This window comes from Phialemonium atrogriseum (assembly GCF_030411735.1).
Source record: "Phialemonium atrogriseum strain 8032-3 unplaced genomic scaffold QBC33scaffold_8, whole genome shotgun sequence".
In the NCBI taxonomy this organism is placed as follows: domain Eukaryota; kingdom Fungi; phylum Ascomycota; class Sordariomycetes; order Cephalothecales; family Cephalothecaceae; genus Phialemonium; species Phialemonium atrogriseum.
Window position 1 is genome coordinate 740,639 of NW_026848145.1, and position 21,208 is coordinate 761,846.

General features: G+C 56.1%; 8 protein-coding genes across 8 annotated transcripts; 2 read left to right on the forward strand and 6 right to left on the reverse strand.

Moving 5' to 3' along the window:
* Positions 1-125: 125 nt before the first annotated feature.
* QBC33DRAFT_448666 (uncharacterized protein) lies at positions 126-7,343 on the reverse strand (the record flags this gene model as incomplete). Its single annotated transcript, XM_060424483.1, has 2 exons — positions 126-5,998; positions 6,056-7,343. The coding sequence occupies 2 exons, from the start codon at positions 7,341-7,343 to the stop codon at positions 126-128; spliced, it is 7,161 nt and encodes a 2,386-aa protein (XP_060285127.1).
* A 1,672-nt stretch (positions 7,344-9,015) lies between these two features.
* Positions 9,016-9,607, reverse strand: QBC33DRAFT_557679 (neurofilament medium polypeptide protein; the record flags this gene model as incomplete). The annotated part of the gene is made up of 3 exons (XM_060429821.1): positions 9,016-9,110; positions 9,182-9,296; positions 9,386-9,607. 3 exons carry the CDS (start codon positions 9,605-9,607, stop codon positions 9,016-9,018), a joined length of 432 nt encoding a protein of 143 aa, XP_060285128.1.
* An 894-nt stretch (positions 9,608-10,501) lies between these two features.
* On the reverse strand, positions 10,502-11,511 carry QBC33DRAFT_366376 (uncharacterized protein). The gene has a single exon (XM_060423954.1). It carries the CDS (start codon positions 11,323-11,325, stop codon positions 10,534-10,536), a length of 792 nt encoding a protein of 263 aa, XP_060285129.1. The 5' UTR covers positions 11,326-11,511; the 3' UTR covers positions 10,502-10,533.
* A 330-nt stretch (positions 11,512-11,841) lies between these two features.
* Positions 11,842-12,239, reverse strand: QBC33DRAFT_534147 (uncharacterized protein). Its single transcript, XM_060427517.1, has one exon. It carries the CDS (start codon positions 12,090-12,092, stop codon positions 11,847-11,849), a length of 246 nt encoding a protein of 81 aa, XP_060285130.1. The 5' UTR covers positions 12,093-12,239; the 3' UTR covers positions 11,842-11,846.
* A 1,301-nt stretch (positions 12,240-13,540) lies between these two features.
* On the forward strand, positions 13,541-14,539 carry QBC33DRAFT_366373 (uncharacterized protein). Its single transcript, XM_060423953.1, has one exon. It carries the CDS (start codon positions 13,701-13,703, stop codon positions 14,439-14,441), a length of 741 nt encoding a protein of 246 aa, XP_060285131.1. The 5' UTR covers positions 13,541-13,700; the 3' UTR covers positions 14,442-14,539.
* A 1,233-nt stretch (positions 14,540-15,772) lies between these two features.
* Positions 15,773-16,858, forward strand: QBC33DRAFT_534155 (60S ribosomal protein L37). The gene is made up of 3 exons (XM_060427518.1): positions 15,773-15,867; positions 16,105-16,239; positions 16,335-16,858. Exons 1-3 carry the CDS (start codon positions 15,864-15,866, stop codon positions 16,472-16,474), a joined length of 279 nt encoding a protein of 92 aa, XP_060285132.1. The 5' UTR covers positions 15,773-15,863; the 3' UTR covers positions 16,475-16,858.
* Positions 16,625-17,978, reverse strand: QBC33DRAFT_366540 (uncharacterized protein). Its single transcript, XM_060423955.1, has 2 exons — positions 17,243-17,978; positions 16,625-17,129 (listed from the first exon to the last, which is right to left on the reverse strand). Exons 1-2 carry the CDS (start codon positions 17,741-17,743, stop codon positions 16,845-16,847), a joined length of 786 nt encoding a protein of 261 aa, XP_060285133.1. The 5' UTR covers positions 17,744-17,978; the 3' UTR covers positions 16,625-16,844.
* On the reverse strand, positions 17,979-21,071 carry QBC33DRAFT_469459 (MFS transporter). The gene is made up of 3 exons (XM_060425173.1): positions 20,435-21,071; positions 19,672-20,371; positions 17,979-19,591 (listed from the first exon to the last, which is right to left on the reverse strand). Exons 1-3 carry the CDS (start codon positions 20,586-20,588, stop codon positions 18,214-18,216), a joined length of 2,232 nt encoding a protein of 743 aa, XP_060285134.1. The 5' UTR covers positions 20,589-21,071; the 3' UTR covers positions 17,979-18,213.
* Positions 21,072-21,208: the final 137 nt, after the last annotated feature.

The following is a 21,208-nucleotide window of genomic DNA, read 5'->3' on the forward strand; positions in this document are numbered from 1 at the left end:
GAAATAATAGACAAATGAAAGTTTGTTCGGTCCGATTCCTCATCCTTCCTTGTCCTCCTTCTCTGTCTGGTCAGGGCATATTATGCCTCCCATCAAATGATTCCTCCTAATCTTCCCCCACCGGCTCAGTCATCGAAGAAGCCGGCACTGTCAAAGTCCTCGGCCTGGGCGTCCGAGTCGTAGGCGCTGGGCCGCATCATCGGCGGTGTGACGGGCTGCTGCCCGGAGACGCGTCGCCTAGACGGCGTCCCCGCGACGACGGCCGGCTGCTTCTCCGACTGTCTCGGGGTCAAAGAGGGGCCCCGCGGTCGGTTGGCGAGCTGCTGGGCCGTGAAGCGGCGGCCCGTGTTTGAGAACGCGGTCGGCTGGCTAGGGGCGGCGGCGGGGGTCTCCGCCAGGGGGCTCTGGCGCAGGCCAGATGCGGGCGGCGTCAGGAGCCCTCCGAGGAAGCTGCTCTGCGATGCTGGGCTGCTCCTCGAGGGCGTTGAGCTGGTACCCGTCCCTGGGGCTGGAGAGGATAGAACGCTGGATAAGCTGCCGAACGAGTTGGGGTCTCGAGACTTGCGCCAGTTGCCCCAGGCGGCGGCCAGAGGGCCCACCGCCTGGGCAACTCGAGGACTGGCAGCATCCCTGATGGTAGAGGCGATGTTCGGGAGGTTGATGGCCGAGCCGCCATTCATGGCTCTCTCCCGCTCCTGCTCCTCCATCTGCAGGTTCGCCTTCAGACGGATAGCCGCATCCTTGACAGCATTCTTGTCGTAGTCTTCCCGTTGAAGCGCCGCGATGATGTCCTGGAGATCGGAATGTCGGACGGCGAGAAGCTCGCGAAGCCAGATGATTTCATCATCACGCTTCACGATCTTGATGGAGGCTTCCGGGTCGACCTTGGATAGGACCTGCTCGAGCTCCTCGATCTTCTGCTCCCGTTCCTGCAGCTGCTCCTGCAGGACCATGATTGACTCACGGAGTGCCTGCGGAGAAACCTTCTCGGGCGGTTCCATGGCGCTGCTAATGGGCTTGGATGCGCGGACAGGAACCGGCCGAGGAGTAAGATCTGGACTGCCGATTGACGATTTGGCAGCCTGGGCGGCAGCCAGAGCTGCCTCCTTGGCGATCTCGAGTTTCTCTTCCAGATGAGCAACCTTGTCCTGTAGATGCTCCGATTTGGAGGCAGAGATGCTCAGCCTCTCCAGCAGGTTCTGCTCGGATCGCTGAGCATCCTCGGTCGTGTTGTTGAGCTGCCGTTCGTAGCGAGCCTGCATGTCTTCCATGTCGTTCTGGTGTCTCCGAGTCAGCTCCTCAAGCTCGACCTTCTTCGAGCTCTGAGCCTCCTCGAGGAGCATCTCGTGCCGAGCCCTCGCGGTATCGGCATCGAGATTGACTTGGTCTAATTTGGCCCTGAACCTGGCGATTTGGTCCTCGAGTTCCTCGCGGACCACGTTGACTTGATGGTTCGCTTCGTCGAGCTCGGTCTGCATGGACTCGCGAGTTCGCTGGACTTCCCGCGCACCGGACTCCCGGGCTTCCTGGAATTCGGCTTGATAGCGAAGGGCACTCTGGTGCAGCTTGTGGTTCTCACTGCGCAGCTCGACAAGGGTGGCTTCGAGCCTCTTGCTCTCATTGACAGCCCTCATGCCCTGGCGCTCACCGTTCTCCAACCTCTGCATCTCCTCCTCGATGCGCTCGCGAGTTCTTGCCTCGGCTTGCAGCTTGGCGTCGAGGACCTCCTGTCTTGCAATGAGAGCCTGTTCCCTCTTGGTCCGCCGAGCGTTCTCCTCGGCAATCTCGTGGGCGGCCTTTGCCATGTCTTCCTGGAGGGTACTAAACTTGGAGCGCCAACTGTCGCGGATTTTCTCGTTCTCCTGCAGCTGCGTACCCAAAGTGTCGACCAGTTTGCGCATGGCTCTGTTCTCACCCAGGACATGGGCGAGATCATCTTCTTGTCGACGGGAGGTCTCGTCGAGGCGGTCATATTCAGATCTCCAGTGACTGGCTTCCTGCCTTGCATCCCGGAGGTCGACTTCGGCAACGTTAATGCGGTTTTGGAGTTCGCCCTGAGACTGCTGAGCGTTGGAGTGGGCTGCTTCCAAGAGCGTGAGCCGCATCGCGCTCTTGCTCTGGTTTGCTTCGGTCGACTTGATCTTCTGATCCCTCTCCTCGACGAGCTCCCGGAGACGGCTCTCTTCCTCGGAAGCAATGCGGAGCAGACGCTGAACTTCCGAAAGCCTATCTTCAGCAGCCCGGCGTGCCTGGAGCTCCTCCTCGGACTTGGCTTGTTGCTGATGCAGCCGATCCTCGAGGTCATTAACCCGCTGATCAAACGCGCTCTTGTTCATGATTTCGACCTCGATTCGCGTCTCGGCAAACTCGAGCTTCCTATTCAGATCCGCGGCACTGTCTTCGGCAGTACGCCTCGCAGTAACTTCGGCCTCGACCTTGGTTTCTTCGAGGCGGACGCGCTGCTCCAGCTCGTTCACGCGGGCCTGCAGCTCGGCTATCTTCTCCTGGTCACCCTCGGTGGGCACCGGAGTCAAAGGCATGCGGCGCTCCACGGCATCCTCAACGATATTCCGGAGATCCTCGCCACGGAAGTCTAGGTGAAGGGACTGGGTGAATTGCTCCCGCATTTCCTCCAGTGCCCGGAGGATCGACGAATCGTCGGCAGCCTGAGGCGCTGGTGGAGGTGAGATCTGAGCCGGGATATTGCGCTGCTGTACTGCGAAGGCATCCAGGACAGCGGCACGGATCTGCTCCACCCTCTTGTCCCTGCGAGGACTCATAGATCGGCGGGGCACCGGAAGTTCCTCGTCTTCGTCATCGGCATCGCTTTCCTGGATCTCGACTGACATGCTACGGCGCTCCCGGCGGCTGGAAGGCGTCCGGCGCGACATGGTGGCAACAGCATGCTTGATGCTATCGAGAGTCCGCTCAAGCGGGACAAGATGAGAAGCCAAGAGACTATCAACCAGCTCGTTAACGTGGCCGTCAAAGAAATTGACTCGCGTTTCGAGCTTAGCTTGTTCGTCCTCGGTGAAAGCGCCATCCCAGTCGCTAGCTGGGACGCTGCCGCTACCATTGAGACGATGGACAGGTCCATCGAGGGAGGCACTCTGAAGGGCGCTCCGAGGCGGGTCAACAAAGGGATCTTCCAGCTCCGTTGTGAGGATGGGTGGTGGAACTTCGCCCGGAAGAGCTCGGTACTGCCGGGGGCTCGGACTAGGCGCATCACTGCGCAACTGGGTCGTCTGAGGAGGGAGATGAAGCGGCGAAGCGTTGGTGACAGCAGCGAGGGAAATGGGGCGCTGCGGACTGGGTTGATGCCATTGAGGTTGATCAACCGTCTTCTTGACGCCCATACTGGGATTCTGATTAAGATGGCGCATGATTGCATCGATGTCATCGTAGGTGGGCTCCTGTGTATCGACACCCTCCTCAGCCTCATTTTCATCGCCGGATACGCGTGGCAAGTCATTGTCGTCAGTGGGCAGAGGCAGGCTTTGCTGCGTGTCATCTGCGTCGAGCGGCGACGCAGCTGGCAGCAGTTCCTCTGTTTCATCACCACGAGCAGGCGATGGACTGACAGAGCGGGACTGATCGGCAGGCTGCGCAGGTGGCGGTGACGGGGTAACAGCAAACCTCGACGCCGACAAACCCTTAGGTGCGGGCGGGGGAGAGGCAAAGCGCGAAGCTTGTAGCCCGCGGGGTTGGAATGGAGGAACCGAAGCAGACAATGGAGTGGGCTTGATCTCGATTGGTGCTTCCTCTGGCACCTTGGTAGATTCGCGAACTGGCTCCTCCTCCAGCGCTTCAGTCTCTTCCTCGACGGTTTCCTCGACCGGCTCCTCGACCGGCTCCCCGAGAGGTTCGTCGATCGACTCGCCTGCAGATCCCTCCCCAAAGTCGTCCCAGACTGGAGCGCCTGGGACGAAAGCCTTTGCTGCCGCCGACAGGGACTTCTTATGAGTCTTCTTGAACACGTCCTCGCCAAATGGTCGAGCAGCGTCGAAGTTCTGTATGTCGATGTGGTCCTTGAACTCAAAGGGAGCCCAGTTCAAAGCACCCTGGGCAGGAGAGGTCTCCGACGGGCTAACAGTGGCTCTTGTATCGGTTGTTTCGGAGACCATGGTCGAGGAAAACGCAGTATCGGCCGGGGCACTCGTTTCATCAAATGATTTATCCACAGCACTAACTTCTCCTTCGTCAGCCTCCTCGGTCTTGGGCTCGGGGACCGGTGTCGATTCCTCGGTTGGTTGCGCGAACAGTGGCACCGCATCATCTTCCATGTTGCTGCCACGAGCTCTCTTGATTCGTGACTCGTCCGTGAGACGCCCATCCTGATCTTCCTGGGGCTCCGAAGCTTGCTGCGAATGGCGACTGGACGGCCGGATAATTGGAATAGCCTTGGATTTCTTAGCAGGCTTGACGATATCCGCGTTATTTATGTCAATGTTGCCAAAGATGGAGCTCGCAGGGTTGCTGACACTCTCATTGCCCGAGACGACCGGACTGGTGATTGAGTCTGAGAGAGCGTGGAGTGGCGTGAAGGCTGGTGCGTCAGGTCGGAATTTGGGACCCGTAACCGAGAAGCTGAAGTCGGTCTGGCCTGGAGAGAAGGCGGGCGCATTGACATTGATTTTCGACGAGGACGTTGTCGGGAAGCTGAACTGGCTGGAATTGGCAGACAGTGGCGCGCTCACTCCCACGGGGAAGGCGATCGGCTGGATATTCTGGCCAGAGAAGACGAATTGGCCCGGCTTGAACGTGTTTGTAGGGTTGAACTTGAATTCAGGAGCCTCGACGTTCAACTTGGACAAGGAAGCCTTGCTTCCATGGCTAGTCCGCCGTTTTCCATTGAAGCTGAAGTTGCCGGTAGACTTTGCTGACTCGTTATCAGTCCAAGGATTGCTCGCAGTGGAGAAGGACCTCTGGTGCAGCAGTTTGTCGAAGCCCATAGATTGAATAGGAGTGCCCAAGTTACTCGGATTCGTCTCGACTTCTGAATCCTCGGAAATGCGGTTCTCGGCGGCCTGCAAAGGCTTCGGGTTGAAAGCGACTTCCTTTGTTGCATCCTCTTCCGTGAAGTACTTCTGTGTCAATGAATGACCTCGGCTGTGGGGCCGAGGATGATGGAGCACAGGGCCGCCTTCAGAGTCACTGCCGAAGCGAGTAGGTTGCGGGCCGAACTGGACAGACGGATCCCGACCGTGAATGCCAGGGAGCGGCGCTGTCACACTGACCGGCTCCACCTTGCCGTCTTCGTTGTGGGGGCTATAGTCCTCGTCATTGTCGAGCTGCGATCGCATCTGTTCCTCCAGGTGGTACTCTGCCTCGTCAATCTCTTTCTGGAGGCTGTCGCTGGTGTTGTGCCGAACATGCTCGGTGGGCTCTGGAGTCTTGGATGGGCTCTTGCTTGAAGCCTCCTCCTCGACTTCACGAAGCTCTTGCAGGCGCGGGGATACCCTAGCGGGCTGCTGGAACTGATGAGGGAGGAGGGGATATTGCAGAGATTGGTGTCGCTGGTGTACGGGCCCAGACATCCCATCTGGCGAAAATGGAGAGGTGGGCGACATCATTGAGTTCAGGTTGGCCAGCGACGGCGAGCCACCGCGCGGGAGACCGCCTTGTTGCAAGAGCATCTGCGGAGACCAGGCCTGTCCATGCGGAGACGGGATCGACACAGACGCCCTTGGGTTGTATTTTCCGCCAAAAGACGCGGGAGACGAAACGGTCGGGATCCCAGGACTCTGTGCGGCAGAAGACCCAGTCCCTGAGACAAACTGTCCGGGGAAGGGGAATCCTTGCGCCGCATGATTGCTGGAAGCAGAAGAGGTCGGGATTGGGGGCGAGAACGGCAGCGGAGGATAATGTGTTACCGACGGCTGGCGGCTCATGGTCGTCGCCGGAGAGATGGACGGCGGAGGAGGGTCCTCATCTCCAAAGGACACGCCAAGCGCCCGCAGTTTTGCCTCGTTCAACTCCTCGACATATTTCCTCCAAGCTAGGTTTGATTGTTAGCGCAAAATCGAGGGCTAGGGGAATCGCGCAATCAGCTCACCATTCAAGTCCGGCAAGAGGACGTGGTATGTCCTCTGGGCTCGTTCTTTCGCGATATCTTCGAAATCTGGCCATGCGCCCCTACTTTGCGAGTCTTCCCCGGGCGCTGCGAAGCCCTGTGGGGTGTCCAAGTCGAAGCCCTCAATATTATAACCTAACTGTTCCCAGTCTTTCAACATGCCAGCAACAGTTGCCTCACTCAATGGCAACGGTGCCTTGTCCGGCTGGCCACGTTCTTCGTCGCGGGGCAGCAGGATCATGATGTTCTTGCCCTTCCATGGCACCCTTTTCTTTAGGCGCGGAGTCATGGCGGGAAGACGCTTCATCGGTGCTCTTGAAGGTGTGACTGGGGGGTTATTTTCGCCTTTAGGCGCATCCGCCGGACCATCCAAGCCCACGCGGTCTTCCTTCTTAGGCGTCCCAGCTGACGGCGGGTAAGCATCTTGCTCTTGGTTAGGTCTTTGAGATTTCTGATCGTCAACGCCATCGGCGGCGGCGTCCTTTTCGGTGGCAGCCATAGCTGCAGCACTTGACTCAGATTGACGGCGGAGATGCGCTTGCTTGAGCGTCTCGCTGCTAGATCGTGTCCTGGGGTATCGTCGAGAAGCGTGACGCTGCCGGCCTTTGTCAAGCAAGCTCGCCCTCGGAGTCCTAATATCCTGGTCTCCTAGCCAGGCCGAGTCGTCGCCGGAAAATGAGCCGCTCAGTGAAGAGTTCTCACTATCGCCAGCGCCGTCACTTAGCCAATGACGCCTTTCCGAATCCTCGTCGCCCGCTGTATGCTGGCGGATCCAATCCTCGGTGAGCCCTCGAGCCGGTCGCCGTGCGCGATTTGCAAGAACAGCTGCGCTGACAAGAGAAGATGGTTGCAGTTCCGAGCCGGATTCTTGGATCAGAGGGGCAGGGCGGAGAAAAGGGGTATGGATTTCGAGATGGCGGATCGGGGATTCCTCCGAAGGGCCGCTACTCAAGCTCTCGTCGCGCAGATGTTCAGGGTAGGGGGAGCCCCAGCGAGCGGTATCGTACCGGTCCTGGTCAGCTCGGTCCCCTCTGCTGGGCGGGGGTGTCCTCAAGAGGCCAAGCACCCGGTCGGGAAGCTTGGGGGCCGGCAGAGGCGGGAGTTCGGGTGAGCCTTCTCCGTCGGCAGTGGAGGCGCTTGACAGGGCAGGAGATCTGGGAGAAGGCGGAGTCTGGATGTGGGAATCCGGAGAACCGTCCGGTGCGGACGCACCAGGAGATTGTGGTGACGACTTTGGGAAAGACGTCTTCACAGGGAACTGGAATCCCATAAAGGTGTCAGGTTAGCGACGCGGTGCGAGACCACGGTGTGGTTGGAACTACGAACAGGCGTGGTGGAAATGTTAGCTCACCACTATGAGATCAGCGCAGACGAAGTTTGCGTCGTCTGCTGCTAGATCTCGAATTTGTCGCGTCGCCGGGGTGCTCCTTTATGGCCCTCGATGCCTATATCTCAGGGTACCAGGGGGCTGCTCTCGGTGCGTTGAGCAGTCTCTTGTCGCGACGCGTATTCGGCAGGGGATTCCGACTTATTAGGGTTCCAAAAGGAAAGAGAGGCAAAGTCATTAAAACGGGATATGAAGGATTAAAGGAGCGACAGAAATACGGGGAACCGGCAAAGCAGGACTGTCGAATGCATCGGGATGGCTGTCGCTGCCGGGTGAGAGAGGCTCAAGTGGTGACAGGAAGTTCAAGAGACTCGAACCGGGCAGAAGACAGCGAGTCGACGCGAGAAATGGTTGTCTGCGTGGGGAGTATTAATTTTGCTGGGAAGAGCTCTCGTCTTTAATGGCAGGTTCCCTGTCGACTCCACGCATTGGACCCGGGCTAATCTCGTTGTCATTTAGGCGATAAGGAGATACATGGAGTTCAGTGGCGAACAATGATCTCCCCAGGCCAGAAACGATGTAGCCACTAACAGAGCCAAATGACCCAACTTGGCACTTGTGTCCCCACGTAACCCACCGTTTTTGCCTGGTCGCCTTTCACCCCTTTTTATTTTCCACTTCAACAAGAGGCAATTGGCTGAGTTGGGCCAGAACAAGCCCCGATGGCGGGACGGCCCTCGGAAGCTATCCCAGGGCCCGAAACTCTCTCCAAGGCACCGTTCAATCCGTTGTCAGTCCCGTATTTTTAACTTGCACTATGACAACATTTTCGGGACGCGTCCTCGCGTCTTCCATTTTTTTCATCTGTTTCGCCTGCAGTGAACCCCTGTAAAAGGGCCAGCCGAATAAATAAGGCGGGGTCCCCAGCATCGATTTAACTTCAGATCAGACCAACTCGTGCCTGATACCCGGCCATCCAGGCCATACACACAGAGCACAGTTTGCTTGGACGAGAAGGCGTAGCTCCGTAAGTGCGTAGCAATGACTTTCTTGCTGTTGTGTCCTCGCTGCCTCGCCTAATGTTGGCTTGCCACGTTTCCATTGTTTGCAGTGCATCGAGGTTGGTGGTGGCCAGTAAATTCCTCAGCCCTCGCCGAAAATTGTCCTTTCCAACCTGTCTATCGAATGAATGCACCTTCATACATTCGCCCTGAAGCATTGATGTTCAAGCCAACAAGTGGCCGGGGTGGATTCAGTCGCCAAGGACCCGGACAGAGCCTTGCCGGCTGAGACTATTCGCAAAGCTCATCACATGTAGGATGGGTTTTGGAGTTGGCTTCGGTAAAGAGAGATGCATTTTTGTCGTTAGTTCAACAGGGAGAAAAGGGGAAAGAAATTGATCTCTAACTCCAATCGACAATGACACTCAGGACGACTGCCCAAATTAATGCAAACCGGCGCATCCAGCCCATATCCAGCCAGACATTTCCAAGCTCCTCAAAACTCCCAAAAAATCAAGCCTCGGAGCCCACCGTTGACCCATAGTCCACGCACGGTACCATCCCAGGAAACTCATCCTCTTGAAACCCCCACCTCCCTTCCATCCGTCGTCATCTCACGTGTCGCAGAAGATATCGAACTGGTCATCGGATTTAAAAAGGCTAACGAAGCTCGTCTTGGTCGCGCTGCCAATAGCCGCCTTGCATTGAGCTAGGGAGAGTTAGCACGTCTTCCAGGTCGGTATCTCGTACGCAACGCAGGGCAGGGGAGAGGAAACCCACTCGACTGCTTGTCACAATCCGGGACGGAGAAAGCCCCACCCCCGTTGTTCGCCTTGCGGGCGCACTCGTTGTGCTGATTGTCGCAGGCCCTGTTGGCGGCGCTCTCGAAGTCAGGCTGTTTCGATGGGGCGTTGGTTAGCTTCGGCTGCTAAAAGGATTGGGGGAGGAGGGGGATGGTGGGGAAGGAGGAGGGGGGTCACCCACAAAGGTATCGCCATCCACGTCGAACTGCCTCTTGGGGTCGTTGGACTGTGTGATGGCCGTGGCGCCCACGCCGCCGAGCCCGCTCGTGAACGCTTGCAGGTTGTTGACTTGGGCTTGCCTCGGCAGGACGCCCATCCTGAACCCACGTGAGATGTCGTCGGCCACGTTTATCGACGCCGTAGACCCCGTGGCTAGGAGGGCCAAGAGAGTATAGTACTTCATGTTTCTGATCGGTAAGGGACCTGGAATGGAACGGGATAGGCCTGCCTCTGGAATATATGAGAGACGCTAAAACCCTATAAGTGCGGCGAAGACCGGGCTCCCGCGCTATCACGGTGCAAAAAAAAAAAATAGAAAAGGAGCGGTTGGGCTCGATGGCTGTTCGTAACTGTTGAAAATAGGAACTTATCTCCGGAGTAGAAAAAGACGAGGAACACAAAGAGAAGGAAGGCTTCAAACCTCTCAAGTGTCGAACCCGCCCGAGATCTAGCTGGGCAGATTCATGACTGACCTTTGGGCAGATCTGGTCTGCATTACTGTAATGATCTGAGCGTTGAAACACGCATCAGCGAACTAGAATATGGGGAATCGTCGAGGTGAAACCATTTCGAGACAGACCAAATCTGCCAGGAGAGTACACGTAAGGCGTCGCACGTGATTTGGGTCACCCCTCCAATTCCCTCCAATTGCCATCACACTGGTGGGATTGCACTGGGGAGCCTCAGGAGGTAGATTGTGAATTAGGTTGTGAATGGCTTCCTGGGGAGGTGATTAAATGGTTTAGTAAATACAAGTGGCGCCAGGGCCTCTTGTCGCCCTTCTCCATCCCCAATTGGGGCCTGAGTGAACATTAACCCAGTGCCTCAAGGGCCCGATTCCAACCTTTCTACCTCCGTGACCAGCTTCCTAGATTTCGCTCCTTCTTTTTAATGGAGGTCGAAGCCTATCTGGCTGTCTGGGACTTCTCTATTCCTTCCCCCGTTGATATGTGGCGAGAATGGTTCCATATTAAAATCATGTCCTCGAACTCCGGGTGTATCCATGCGCAGATTGAGAAACTATGGACAGGCGGCGCAAAACGATAGGTCGCTATGAACAATTCGGACTGGTTGGTGTGGCTGGCTTGTTGGCTTGGGTAGGTATCAGGATCAGAAGTTCGATGCCGTGTTCACCTGCGTCGGCGCGTGATAGCTCTCAAGCGTGCTCTGGAATGGAGATCGGCCGCTGGGAGAGGCGGTCGGTTCGGTCTTCTCCACCGGGTTGCTATATCCTCCGTTGTAATCCATCAAGCCATCGTTCTCTGCCTGGTTCTTCTTGCGCCCCCAGATTCTCCAGGCGACCAGAGCAATCCCTCCCAAAACAATAGCACCACCGACGCCCACCACGACCCCGATAACAATGTTGCGGGTTGACTTGGACATGCCCGACGACGTACCCTTGCTCGACCCGTCTTGCAGACCAGCAGTCGGGGTCGAGGTGGATTGGGTGGTGTAGGTTGTCCTGGATCCATCGGGATTCGTCGCAGTGACAACGTGGGTGATTGTTGAAATTGGGATTGACGACGTGGAGCTAGATGAAGACGTGGTTTCCTTCGTGGTCGAGCTTGTCTTTGTAGGTGTGGGCGAGTTGCTAGTCTTCGAGGAAGTTGGAGTGGATGACGGAGGAGGCTTTGAAGTTCCGGTATCTGTCGGTGACGGTGTGTCGGTCGGTGACGTAGGCCCGGGTGGGCTCGATGTGTCCGGCGTCGACGACAGCGGCGGGTCGGAAGGGCTGGCATCAGCCGTGACGCTTGATCTATCATCATCACCGCCCCGGCCTTGTCTTCTCACAATCTCATGCTCATTTCGGGCCGTGACCGTGGCGGCAGCGAACGTTGCCTGGGCGATGGAGAAAATGGAGAGTGCTACTATGAGGAAGTTGATCAAGCGTGTCGAATACATAATGGCTCGAGGATGTGGATATAGTGTAAGGAGATGAGGAAGTGGGCGGGCTTCTGGTGTTTCCAGCTCGGGACTCCGAGTATAGTTGGGCTTTGTCGAGTCCAAGACGGTCCTGGCTGAAGCGAGCCGTGTGAGGTTGAAAGAGGGCCAACAGGCGCCTCGAGGTTATACCACTCAAAGAAGTCGCTTATATCCAAGATCGAGTTAAACCAGGTCGTTCTCAACGCAGAAGTGGTTTAAATAGGAGCCCAAATTGAAGGGAAACGTCAAGTGAATGAGGCGCGAAGCGAATAGAGAATAAGGCAGGAAAGAGAGTATAAGATGTTGTGGAGGGTTGGAATTATTAAACTGCAGATAATAGCAAACGAATGTAATGCGGTTTGAGATGAGTCGGGTGTGGGAGACGACTGCAGTCGCTAGAAGAGGAAGGAATGGACAAGGTCACACGATAATGAATGTCGAAAGGGGGGCCGTTTGGAATGAATGGGGTGGCACTAAATTTTCTGGCGGTTTAGCGCGCACTACGGAGTACACACAGTGCTTGTCGATTTCGTATTCCGGCCGAGGACAGGCCGTCGCCCGCCTAAAACCCAGCGTCCAGAGGTCGCCAAAGCCCCACAGTGCCACGCACCGCCTCCGTACACCAAGCCAGTTGCGGCCAACGATTGGCTGCATGTGCAATGTCGTGCGGCCACCTCCCTCGGCAGTAAAAGTACTTCACAAGATGGAAGAGATGGAAGTGCAAGGGATATGCTTACTATTCGCATTTAAATGCCTGCAGTCAGCACAGAACGCCCTTGTTGATGATCATTGACGATCGATAGGAGGCAAGAAGGATCGTGTCCAGGCATTTCGCCAATTCTGGGGCTTCGAGCAGCCGAAACCAGGTCATGGATCGCAGGGTCCTACGTGTCCGTATAGTACATCGGTACCTACCTTAGGCCAGCCATTCCGTTGCAAACGGCCCGCCTGCGAAACATCACATGGTCCCGTCTTTGAAGTGCACGCATCATAGGTAAGTGCAGTCGCACTAGCCCACTAAGGTAGGTTATTTCTTCAACGACAGCCTCAAGATTGAGGGGTGGCGTTCCTGAACCAGGCACGACGTTAGAGATGGTCCTTTGCCGACTGAATTAGCTGCTCTCTGATCTGAGTATAGTATGCTGCGCCCTGATCTAGTCTCACACCTGCGATCCCGGTCTATGTGATGATGATCTGAACGAGATTGTCTTTCTTAGAGGAGACCCTTCAACGACGTATGATGGAATGTTGCCCCTGAACCTTGCGGGCAACATTTCCAAGGCTGTAATGAGCTTTACAGTCCTGACAGCCGCTGTTTTGGTTGAGCTTCCCATGACCGTGATCATAGCCAGCCGTTCTCATCTGTTCATTGACATCCGCTGACAAGCAGTGACTAGAACTCCGGCTTTGACTAGGGTCAGTTGTATGTCGGCTTGATCTTGCGCTCACAGATCTACATCTCTTGCTCGTGGACTCTTAGGTTATGGAGATACGTTGCCCTTTTTTCTCGACAATGATTCCACGAAAACTGCGCAATATACGGCAGTTTGAGATAGCAGCGGAGCTCAAGGGCTCAAGGAAGGTGTCGTGTTATTCCCAAGTTCAACCCTGCGTTCCTAGAATCCCTAGGTATAAATCTAGAACTCTCCTTGCCTTTCACTTTGCCTGGTCTTGCCCAGGTAGTCTTCGCTACAGGGCTGGACAGGGCTGGACAGGGGCAAGTGCTAGTCTAGCAAACCTTTGCTCCCTGATCGAGCCAAGATCTCGATGCATTTGTGAAAGTGTTCTGCGGGATTATATGTCCATTTCTCACTTTCGGATCACTGTGGAAGGTTCTGGTACTGATGCTCCGAGTGGTGTCTCCTCATGTACTGAAGTACTTACCGCCTTGAATTGTCTGCTTTCTTCCCTCCCTGACCACCCGCAGAAACTTTCACCTCCAACTTGGCGACAGTCGTGTCGTCGTTTGCACTCTCCGCGCATCCACAGCTGGGTGCCTAGCTGCCACAGCATCTGCCATCAGTTCCATTATTGAGAGCTCCATCTCGCTCGGGGATTTGCGCCGTTATCCTTTATGCAGCCCTCGTAAGCTCGAGCGAGACCCAGACTGTCACGGCACTCTCACATCAGCCGGCCCCGAGGGTAACCTCAACAAGGTAGATACCGCACTCATCTCCCCCCTACTTTTACAATTTCCACCACTAGCTTGGCCACCGCGGGAGTGCTCTGAAAAATCCACCATCAACCCCAACTCCCCAACCCACAAGGCCAACTGGCTGGTTCCCTGAGTGAACTGACCCTTGGTGCAGTGCGGCTCTTAACCATAGTAATCTCCACGAGCGAGAAGATCTACCATGGATGACTTCACTGTCAAAGCCGACGACGGCGGACCTGCTTGGAAGACGCCAGGAATCGGACGCAAAGTCACGAACCAGATGCGAGTCTGGGAGCTCGAACAGAAGCGCCTTGTGCCAGACGGCCTTCTTTTCATCAACTCGCGGGGTGTCATGCGGACGGTGCTCCCTGTCCCGATATGCGAAATCGACAACGATCCCCTGGCTATTCGAGGCTCGGTTATCCCGAAGCTCCCTGGGTGGGTTCGCGACTTCCTCCTCTCCGCCTTGACAAGCGTCTACCATACCCCTCCTCGTTTCTGCGAGATGCTCCATGGCGTCCTGGTCGAGTCCAAACGGGGACAACACCCGGTTGACCTCTCCATTTCCACGCTACAGCCCGCCTTCTTCTGGTCGGCCACCTACCCTCTCCGGGTGGCGCTGGCTGATCTTGAGACATTCTCGGCCCACCTCCGGGAGAACACGCCCGTCACACCCCAGACGTGCAGCTTGGTCAAGCAGAAGATCGAGAGCCTTGTCAACGCCTATGACGTCGACGCGATGCCCGTCGAGGTCGGGCGCGTGGTGCGGATGCTCGAACGGGTCGAGAACGGCTACCCGGACGCCAGCGCGGACGCACTCCTCGACGGCCTGACCAGCGCGGTCGTGCGTCCGTACAAGGAACTCCTGTACAAGCTGGACATGGTGACGATGTGGGCTGACCGAATCCTTGACAAGTTCGAGGTATCGAAGGCCAAATAAGGTTGAGCTTAGGAACTGGCTACTTCAACGAGGTGCAGGGGGGCGAATTCCTTGCTAAGTACCCCCTTTTCCATCAAGCTTTTTTTTTCTTTTCTCTGTTGTTGAGGGTTGCATTTCCACTACGGTGGCAAGGGTCACTCGCAACCCGACGGGGCAATGCTGGTTGGAAGGGGTTTTCTTGAGGGTTATTGGGGAGTTTATCTGCTGGTTTGCTTCGTAACGCCTGCACTTGCTTGTGGCATGGGGGGGGACGGATAGCCAAGGGTGTTATTGAGCCTCGGCCAAATCCAGGAACATTCAATAAAATAAGCATCTTGCTCATCTTTACCGTTGCCATATGCATCTTGCGAACCCTTCATCAAAGGATATGTATCTCTCCAACACAAGCTAGCTAAAGATGAGCAGGTGTCAAGACGAGGTTCAATCCCTCGGTCACTGAGCGAGTGGATCTGAGGTGGCGACGCCAGAGCAATCATACTTGCGCGCGACGACATCCATGGAAGAGGTGTGCTGCACTTCGATCTCTCGGCACGGAACCTCCTGCTCTTCGACAACTTCCGTGCCAAGCTCTGCGATTTTGGTGGGTCTCTTCTCGATGGGTGCGACTTCGAACCGAGCTAGGTCTACGAGGGTCACTATATCCTGACTCTACGAGGGCGGGAATACGATGATGTGCCCCCCATATCACGGGAGCTCTTTGCGATGGGGTCGGCTATATACGAGCTTACAGAGTGGAGGATGCCGTTCCAAGAACTCAGCGATGCCGAGGTGGAAGTCAAATATGCCTGTGAGGAGTTTCCACCAGTTGATGACAATCCTACTGGACATGTAATTGCCAAGTGCCGGGCTGAAGGGTTTAAGACGGCAAATGGCTTGTTTAATGAGTTGAGGCTCTGCCTGTCATCCTACAAAAGCACAGAGTTCCGCGTCCTCATATCCTCTGCCGTTCTAGCCCGAGGTTCCGTCCAGAAAAGCAGCCAGAGAAAGGTGAAACCAAGCCTTTCATGTGTTCCAGACGCTTCTACTTGAAGTTAGTACAAAGTAAACGTCAAAACAACAGCTGAAGATTCGCAGTTCTTCAGGGTGAAGCACAGGTAGGACATGCTACTCCTGACAGGGAGCTACCCATGAGCATCTACAGGGAGTCACATCAGGAGTGTAAGTGATGTGATGATTAATTACCTATACGGATCCGTACGACGCTAAGAACGGACGGTTATGGGAGTTGTGGCTGGTGCATCCCACGTGACTAGCCCTCCCAACGAACAGCCACACCCACCGTCCCACTTGGGTCGCTTAACCATTTCGCAATCCACAAAATCAATTATCTCCAAATTTTGTCGCCGACTCGATCGCCTACTTCCGTACCCATTTGCACCCCAACCAACACCATCTGGAAGAGCATTTTGACTTCTAGACAAAATGAGTACGTTTCCCCGTCGTCCTTGCGCTTTTAGAACCACGATGAACACGATGCTATTATCCTCATCACGCGATCGCCTCGGCCCGGGGAGCATTTATTCTTCTGGATGTCTGGATGTCTGGATGTCTGGATGGCATTGGAGAATTTCTCGCTCACCGGGCCCTGCTCCCCCATCGCATCACCAATCTCTCTCTCCCGATTGATTCCCCTTCCAAGAGACGATGCTGACATCCTAAACAGCGAAGGGAACCTCGAGTTTCGGTAAACGGCACAACAAGACCCACGGCCTCTGCCGCCGGTGTGGTCGCCGTTCGCTCCACAACCAGACGAAGCAGTGCTCCTCGTGCGGATACCCGGCTGCCAAGATTCGCAAGTGTACGCATCTCCCCCTCCCTCCTCCGGATGATAGGCGTAGTTTTGGAGCGAAGAAGGAGAAGCGGAAATGGCTAACGAAGGGTTGGAACAAATAGTCAACTGGTCCGAGAAGGCGAAGCGCCGAAAGACCACCGGAACCGGCCGCATGAGGTACCTCGGTACCATCTCCCGCAAATTCAAGAATGGGTTCCAGACGGGCACACCGAAGGGTGCCAAGGGGCCGCTGGCGCAATAGAGGGGACATGGATTGAGGGAAGCCGATCGGCCTGCATTCGATTTGGGGTGTCTAGGGGAGCAACGGGATCGGCCTATTCGTTTTCGCTGTTACATCAGTCATGATTTCGCAAGGAACTAGGGTCTCGGTCGACTGGCCAATGGTCGTCAAAAATCATACAGCATTGGCACAAAGCACAAGCAGAATCTGCTCTTTTGAGGGCTACGTCTGTGGTACTACCGTGTGTGTGATCTGCGTTGGCGTCGAAAATGCGACTATCCGCAGTTTTGTCTCCGGGCTTTGCTTCAGCCTCAAGGAAGCAGGGGTATCTGTCTATATGATGTCTATGAGTTGCTGGTATCCGGCTCTACGGCGCCCCCAACCGAGTCTGCTACTGCCCGCGTTCGAAGACTCGCACCCCACCATCGCCCACAACGTGATACAGATACTCCCTCTCTTCTATCGACCTCTCCGACTCGGCACCGCCGCGCGTGATCCGTATGACCCCGCTGACATCCTTCGCCGTACCGGTGTCCAGCAGCCGGAGGCTCATGACCATCTCGGCTTCATGCGCGGCAGAGAGCACTAACGCGGCGTGCTCCTTCTCCAGTGTCGTAGTCTGGCTCGAGACCAGAGGCTCGTCCGCAGACAGGGTGAGGATCAAAGCGTGGACCTTCTTCATGGCGAGGTGAGTTTTAGTAGCAGAACAGCAGTAGAACAGCAGTAAAGAACCGGGGCAAGGCAAGGAGAAGAAGGCACCACCACACAACCAGCCACACCCACACATACCTCTCTCAACCCCATAAGCATCTCCCGCACATCCCCCCAAGACATCTCCCCCCCCGCCGCCGCAAGCATCAAATCCACCTGGTCAACCACCAACACAACCCTCTCAGCCCCAGCCCCAAGCAGCGAATCCACCGCCCGTCCGACATCCCCCGCCGCGTCCCTCCCCCTCCCCCTCCCGCCGCCGCCCAGCCCGTCCACGAAAGCGAACCTCCCCCGCATCCCTAGCGCCTCGAGGTCGACGCCCAGCCGCGCCGCGCCGTCCCTCCAGAAGGCGAGGTCGCGCATGTAGCTGGCCAACACGACGGCGGTGGCGGTGGTGCTTCCCCCCCCGGGGGAGGAGCCGTCGTTACCGCTACTGCCGGGCGCGAGGAGGGAGTGCAGGTGGCGGAGGACGAGCCAGTTTGTGGTTGCGCCCAGGACGGAGGTGAGGAGCACCAGGGAGGCTTCGGGGGGGAGGGTGAGGTAGGGGTCTAGGAGAGGGGGTGTGCGTGGGGTTGTCATGTTTGGGTTGGGCGGCGAGGTTGGGTTGTTTTCGTTTCTTTTCGACTACTCGTCGTTGTGTGCAGGTAATCCGTATGTTATTTCAAGTTGAGGATCGTGGTGGGGTGGTGGGGGTATGAAAATGCAAAGGTGTGAGGTGAGCTTACCGGAGAGGGTACAGTGGGAAACTCGATATCTGGCACGGTGTTCGTGATGGAGCATTGAGGCTTGAAGTCACCATCTGCAGTTTGTGAATACTTGTGTAGTCTGTATTATACCGTAGTTGGACTACCTATCCAGAAACCGAGAACCTCCCCAAAAACGATGCTCATACCTTGATGCTATGCACCTCAACCACACCAGACGCACCGAAATGCCATGTCATGTATCGTGAAGTTATCCATGTGCCCAAAACGCCAGTGATATGTCCATAGGTCCATATATAGAAACGCAATCTGGGATTTCTTCCGGGGTATCGAACAAGAACCAACCTAGAACTTCTCCATAAAGTTCTTCCGCACCGTCCACATTCTCGCCCTCTTGCCGTAGATGTACAAGGGGATGGTCGACGTCAACAGTATCAACTGTATGACCCCGAGCCAGATGAACACCGACTTCGACCCATCGCTGTCGACCCACCCCGTGATGAACAGGCTAAACACCAGGCCGTGGAAGATGTTCTTGCTAAAGTTGAGCGTCACGAGCGCCTCGCCTGCGTATTGGCGATAGCTGTCGACGCAGAAGGTGATGCTGGTCGTCGACCCGAGGAAGCACCCGAACGACACCACGCCGAAGAAGACAGTTGGCACGATCCAGTGGTCCCCGTCCTGTGCCGACCACCCAAAGCCCATGAGCCCTATCACGGTGGAGAGGACGATCGGCGCGGCCATGACGAGGCGGAACTCGGGCTCGTACAGCCCGCCGTTGCGCCGTGTCATGCTCCTGACCACAACGTCCGACACCTTCCCCGCCACAAGGGTGCCAAGGATCCCCCCCAGAAACGGGCTGATGTAGATCAAACCGGTCTGCAGAGCGTTAAACTTGTAGATTCCTTCGCGGAAAATGACGGCCATGGTCTCGGATATGACGATAAGCCACCCGACGGAGCAGGCATACACTACCGAGGACCAGAGGACGGCGGGATACATGAAGAGGATCAGGGGTCGGACAGCAACCTTGTGCCATTTGTCTCGATGCAGACGACCGTGGTATGGCTTGAGTTGCTGGGTGAAAGATCGGGCTGGCTGCTCGCGCAACGTGGCCGTGTAAGCAAAGCCCCCAGGCAGGATCGAAGACGAGATAGACTGTCTCTCGCTATCAGTTTCTCTGGTGGCGTCCCCAGATTCGCTCGCCCCAAGTCCTGGAGATACAGCACGGGGCTTGGCTAAATTAGGGGTTCCTGGGATGTGAGCCGCCGAAGGAATGTTGATGGCAGACGGAGTAGGGTCTAGGACTCGGCGATCTGTGTTGTCATCCTCTGTTTTCGCGACAGTGATTTTGTCCTCTCCGTTATCTCTCGTTTGATGGTCAAGTGGTGGGGATAAGGGGTTGCCTGTTGCGTGCTCTTCCACAGGCTGACCATGCTCAGTGTCAATGCTAGGTGCAAATTCAACACGAGGGGACTTTGCGTGTTGATGGGGACTCTCATGCTCGGATGGAGCCCCGTGATCCCCATCCCGATTGGAAACAACAACATCAGGAGCAGCAGCCGGTAGTGCGTTGTACTTGGATGAGCGCCTCCGGGAGAAACTTGGTCGTCGAGATGTCGACTTTCGCGATTTCCTACCAACCGCCGCTCTGTCCCAAAACGTTTCGGGGACAAAGAGAAACAGGAGAAAACCACAGAACCCAACAACAATTGCAACCATCCTGAAGATGTATTAGCACTGTATAGGTGTATCGTCGTATTCCGGACGGAATAATAAAAGGAGGGAAGAAAAAAAGCTTACCAAAACACCCATCGCCAACCAAGTCTCTGCATAACGGCTGCACTGACCAGAGGGACCAAGTTCTTCCCGCCGAGCAACAAAAGCGTGTAAATGCCGATCCGGAACGCCCGTTCGTGCAGGAAGAAGATCTCGGCGATCGTCGCCGAGGGTAGGCACTCAACGGGGCTGACTGCGATGCCCTGAAATATCCTCGCCACGATCAAGGATGGGAAGTTTGGCGACGCTGCACACCATACCGACGTGGCGATTAACAGTATGACGCTGAACAGGTAGACAGGCCTCTTGCCCCATAGGATTGCTGTGGGCGAGAAGAACACCGAGCCGATTCCCATGCCCATCATGTAAAGGCCCGTAGTCAAGGATACGTCTGCCACAGGGACACCGTAGGCTTTGGAGACATCTGTGAAGCCGGCAGCGAGAAGTGGAGTAATGCCGCCGCCAACCATGCAGTAGAGACCCAGCGAGAGCAGCGACAAGTCCCTCCTCCAGCTGGGCCAGTTGAGCGGGTCGTTGGCCGATTCTTCGGGCTGGGGCACCAGGATGATCTTGCCATCGCTGGTCTTCTTCTTGTCAAGATCCTCCTGCGGCTGCGGCACAGCCTGGGAGATGGTGATTGGGATTGACGAGGCGGATGTCCTGGCCGGCGCATTCCGCAAGCCGAGGGGCTCGTTTCGGTCGCGAGCCAGCAGCAGCACAGAACCTGCGATTGTAAGTATTTGGACCCACCTCGAAACAAATTGGAAGCTTTGGCGATCTCACATACCAGGTACCTCAATGGTCAACGGGTCATTGAGAATGCCCATGCTCCATTTTTCCTGGCGAGGCTTCTCGGCCGAGTCATGGCCCTCAGCAACCGAGCCTTTTCCAAAGATCGCCCGCCAGCCTCTGCGGCGCTCTTCTGGAGCGTTCTCGGACATGTTGAAGGATATGTGGTCCCGTCCTGGGGAAGCAAAAGGGAGAAAGAATAGGTACCGGCCCGGGACGGCAGGCGATATGGTCTAGCCTTCGCGTCTATACCAGCCGAGACGAGGGCTATGCAAACAAGAATATGGACAAATGTCTCCAAAGTAGACACAAGAAGAAGGAGTCTAAAATACTGAATACAGACGTTCAGGAAACGAGGCGCGCAAGAAGGACAGGCGGCGCGTAGGAGGCGGCTCTCTCGGACCAGGCGGGTGTTGGCTCTGAGCTCAAGTGCTCCTGAATATGGTTGCGGCTAGGTCACACTCGCGTCGAGCTGTGGAATCCCAGAGAGAAGAGGGAGATAGAGAATGGTTCTTCCATGTTTTGATATTTTGGGGGTTTATGAACCTATATAGCGTCCCGTCGTTGACTCTGAAAACCCGGGCATGTGGCGGAATTGGAAGCAGGCATTTGGAGGTACCTACAAAATGATACATCCATGGGCAATTGCTACTGTCAGTCTCCATCCATGGATGTCAGCCGCTAAAACTGCAGGGAAGGTCAAGTGAGAGGAGGGGCTTGTGGGGCTTGGAGGAGCACATGTTACATATTTCTGCTAAAAGATGGTCTGCCA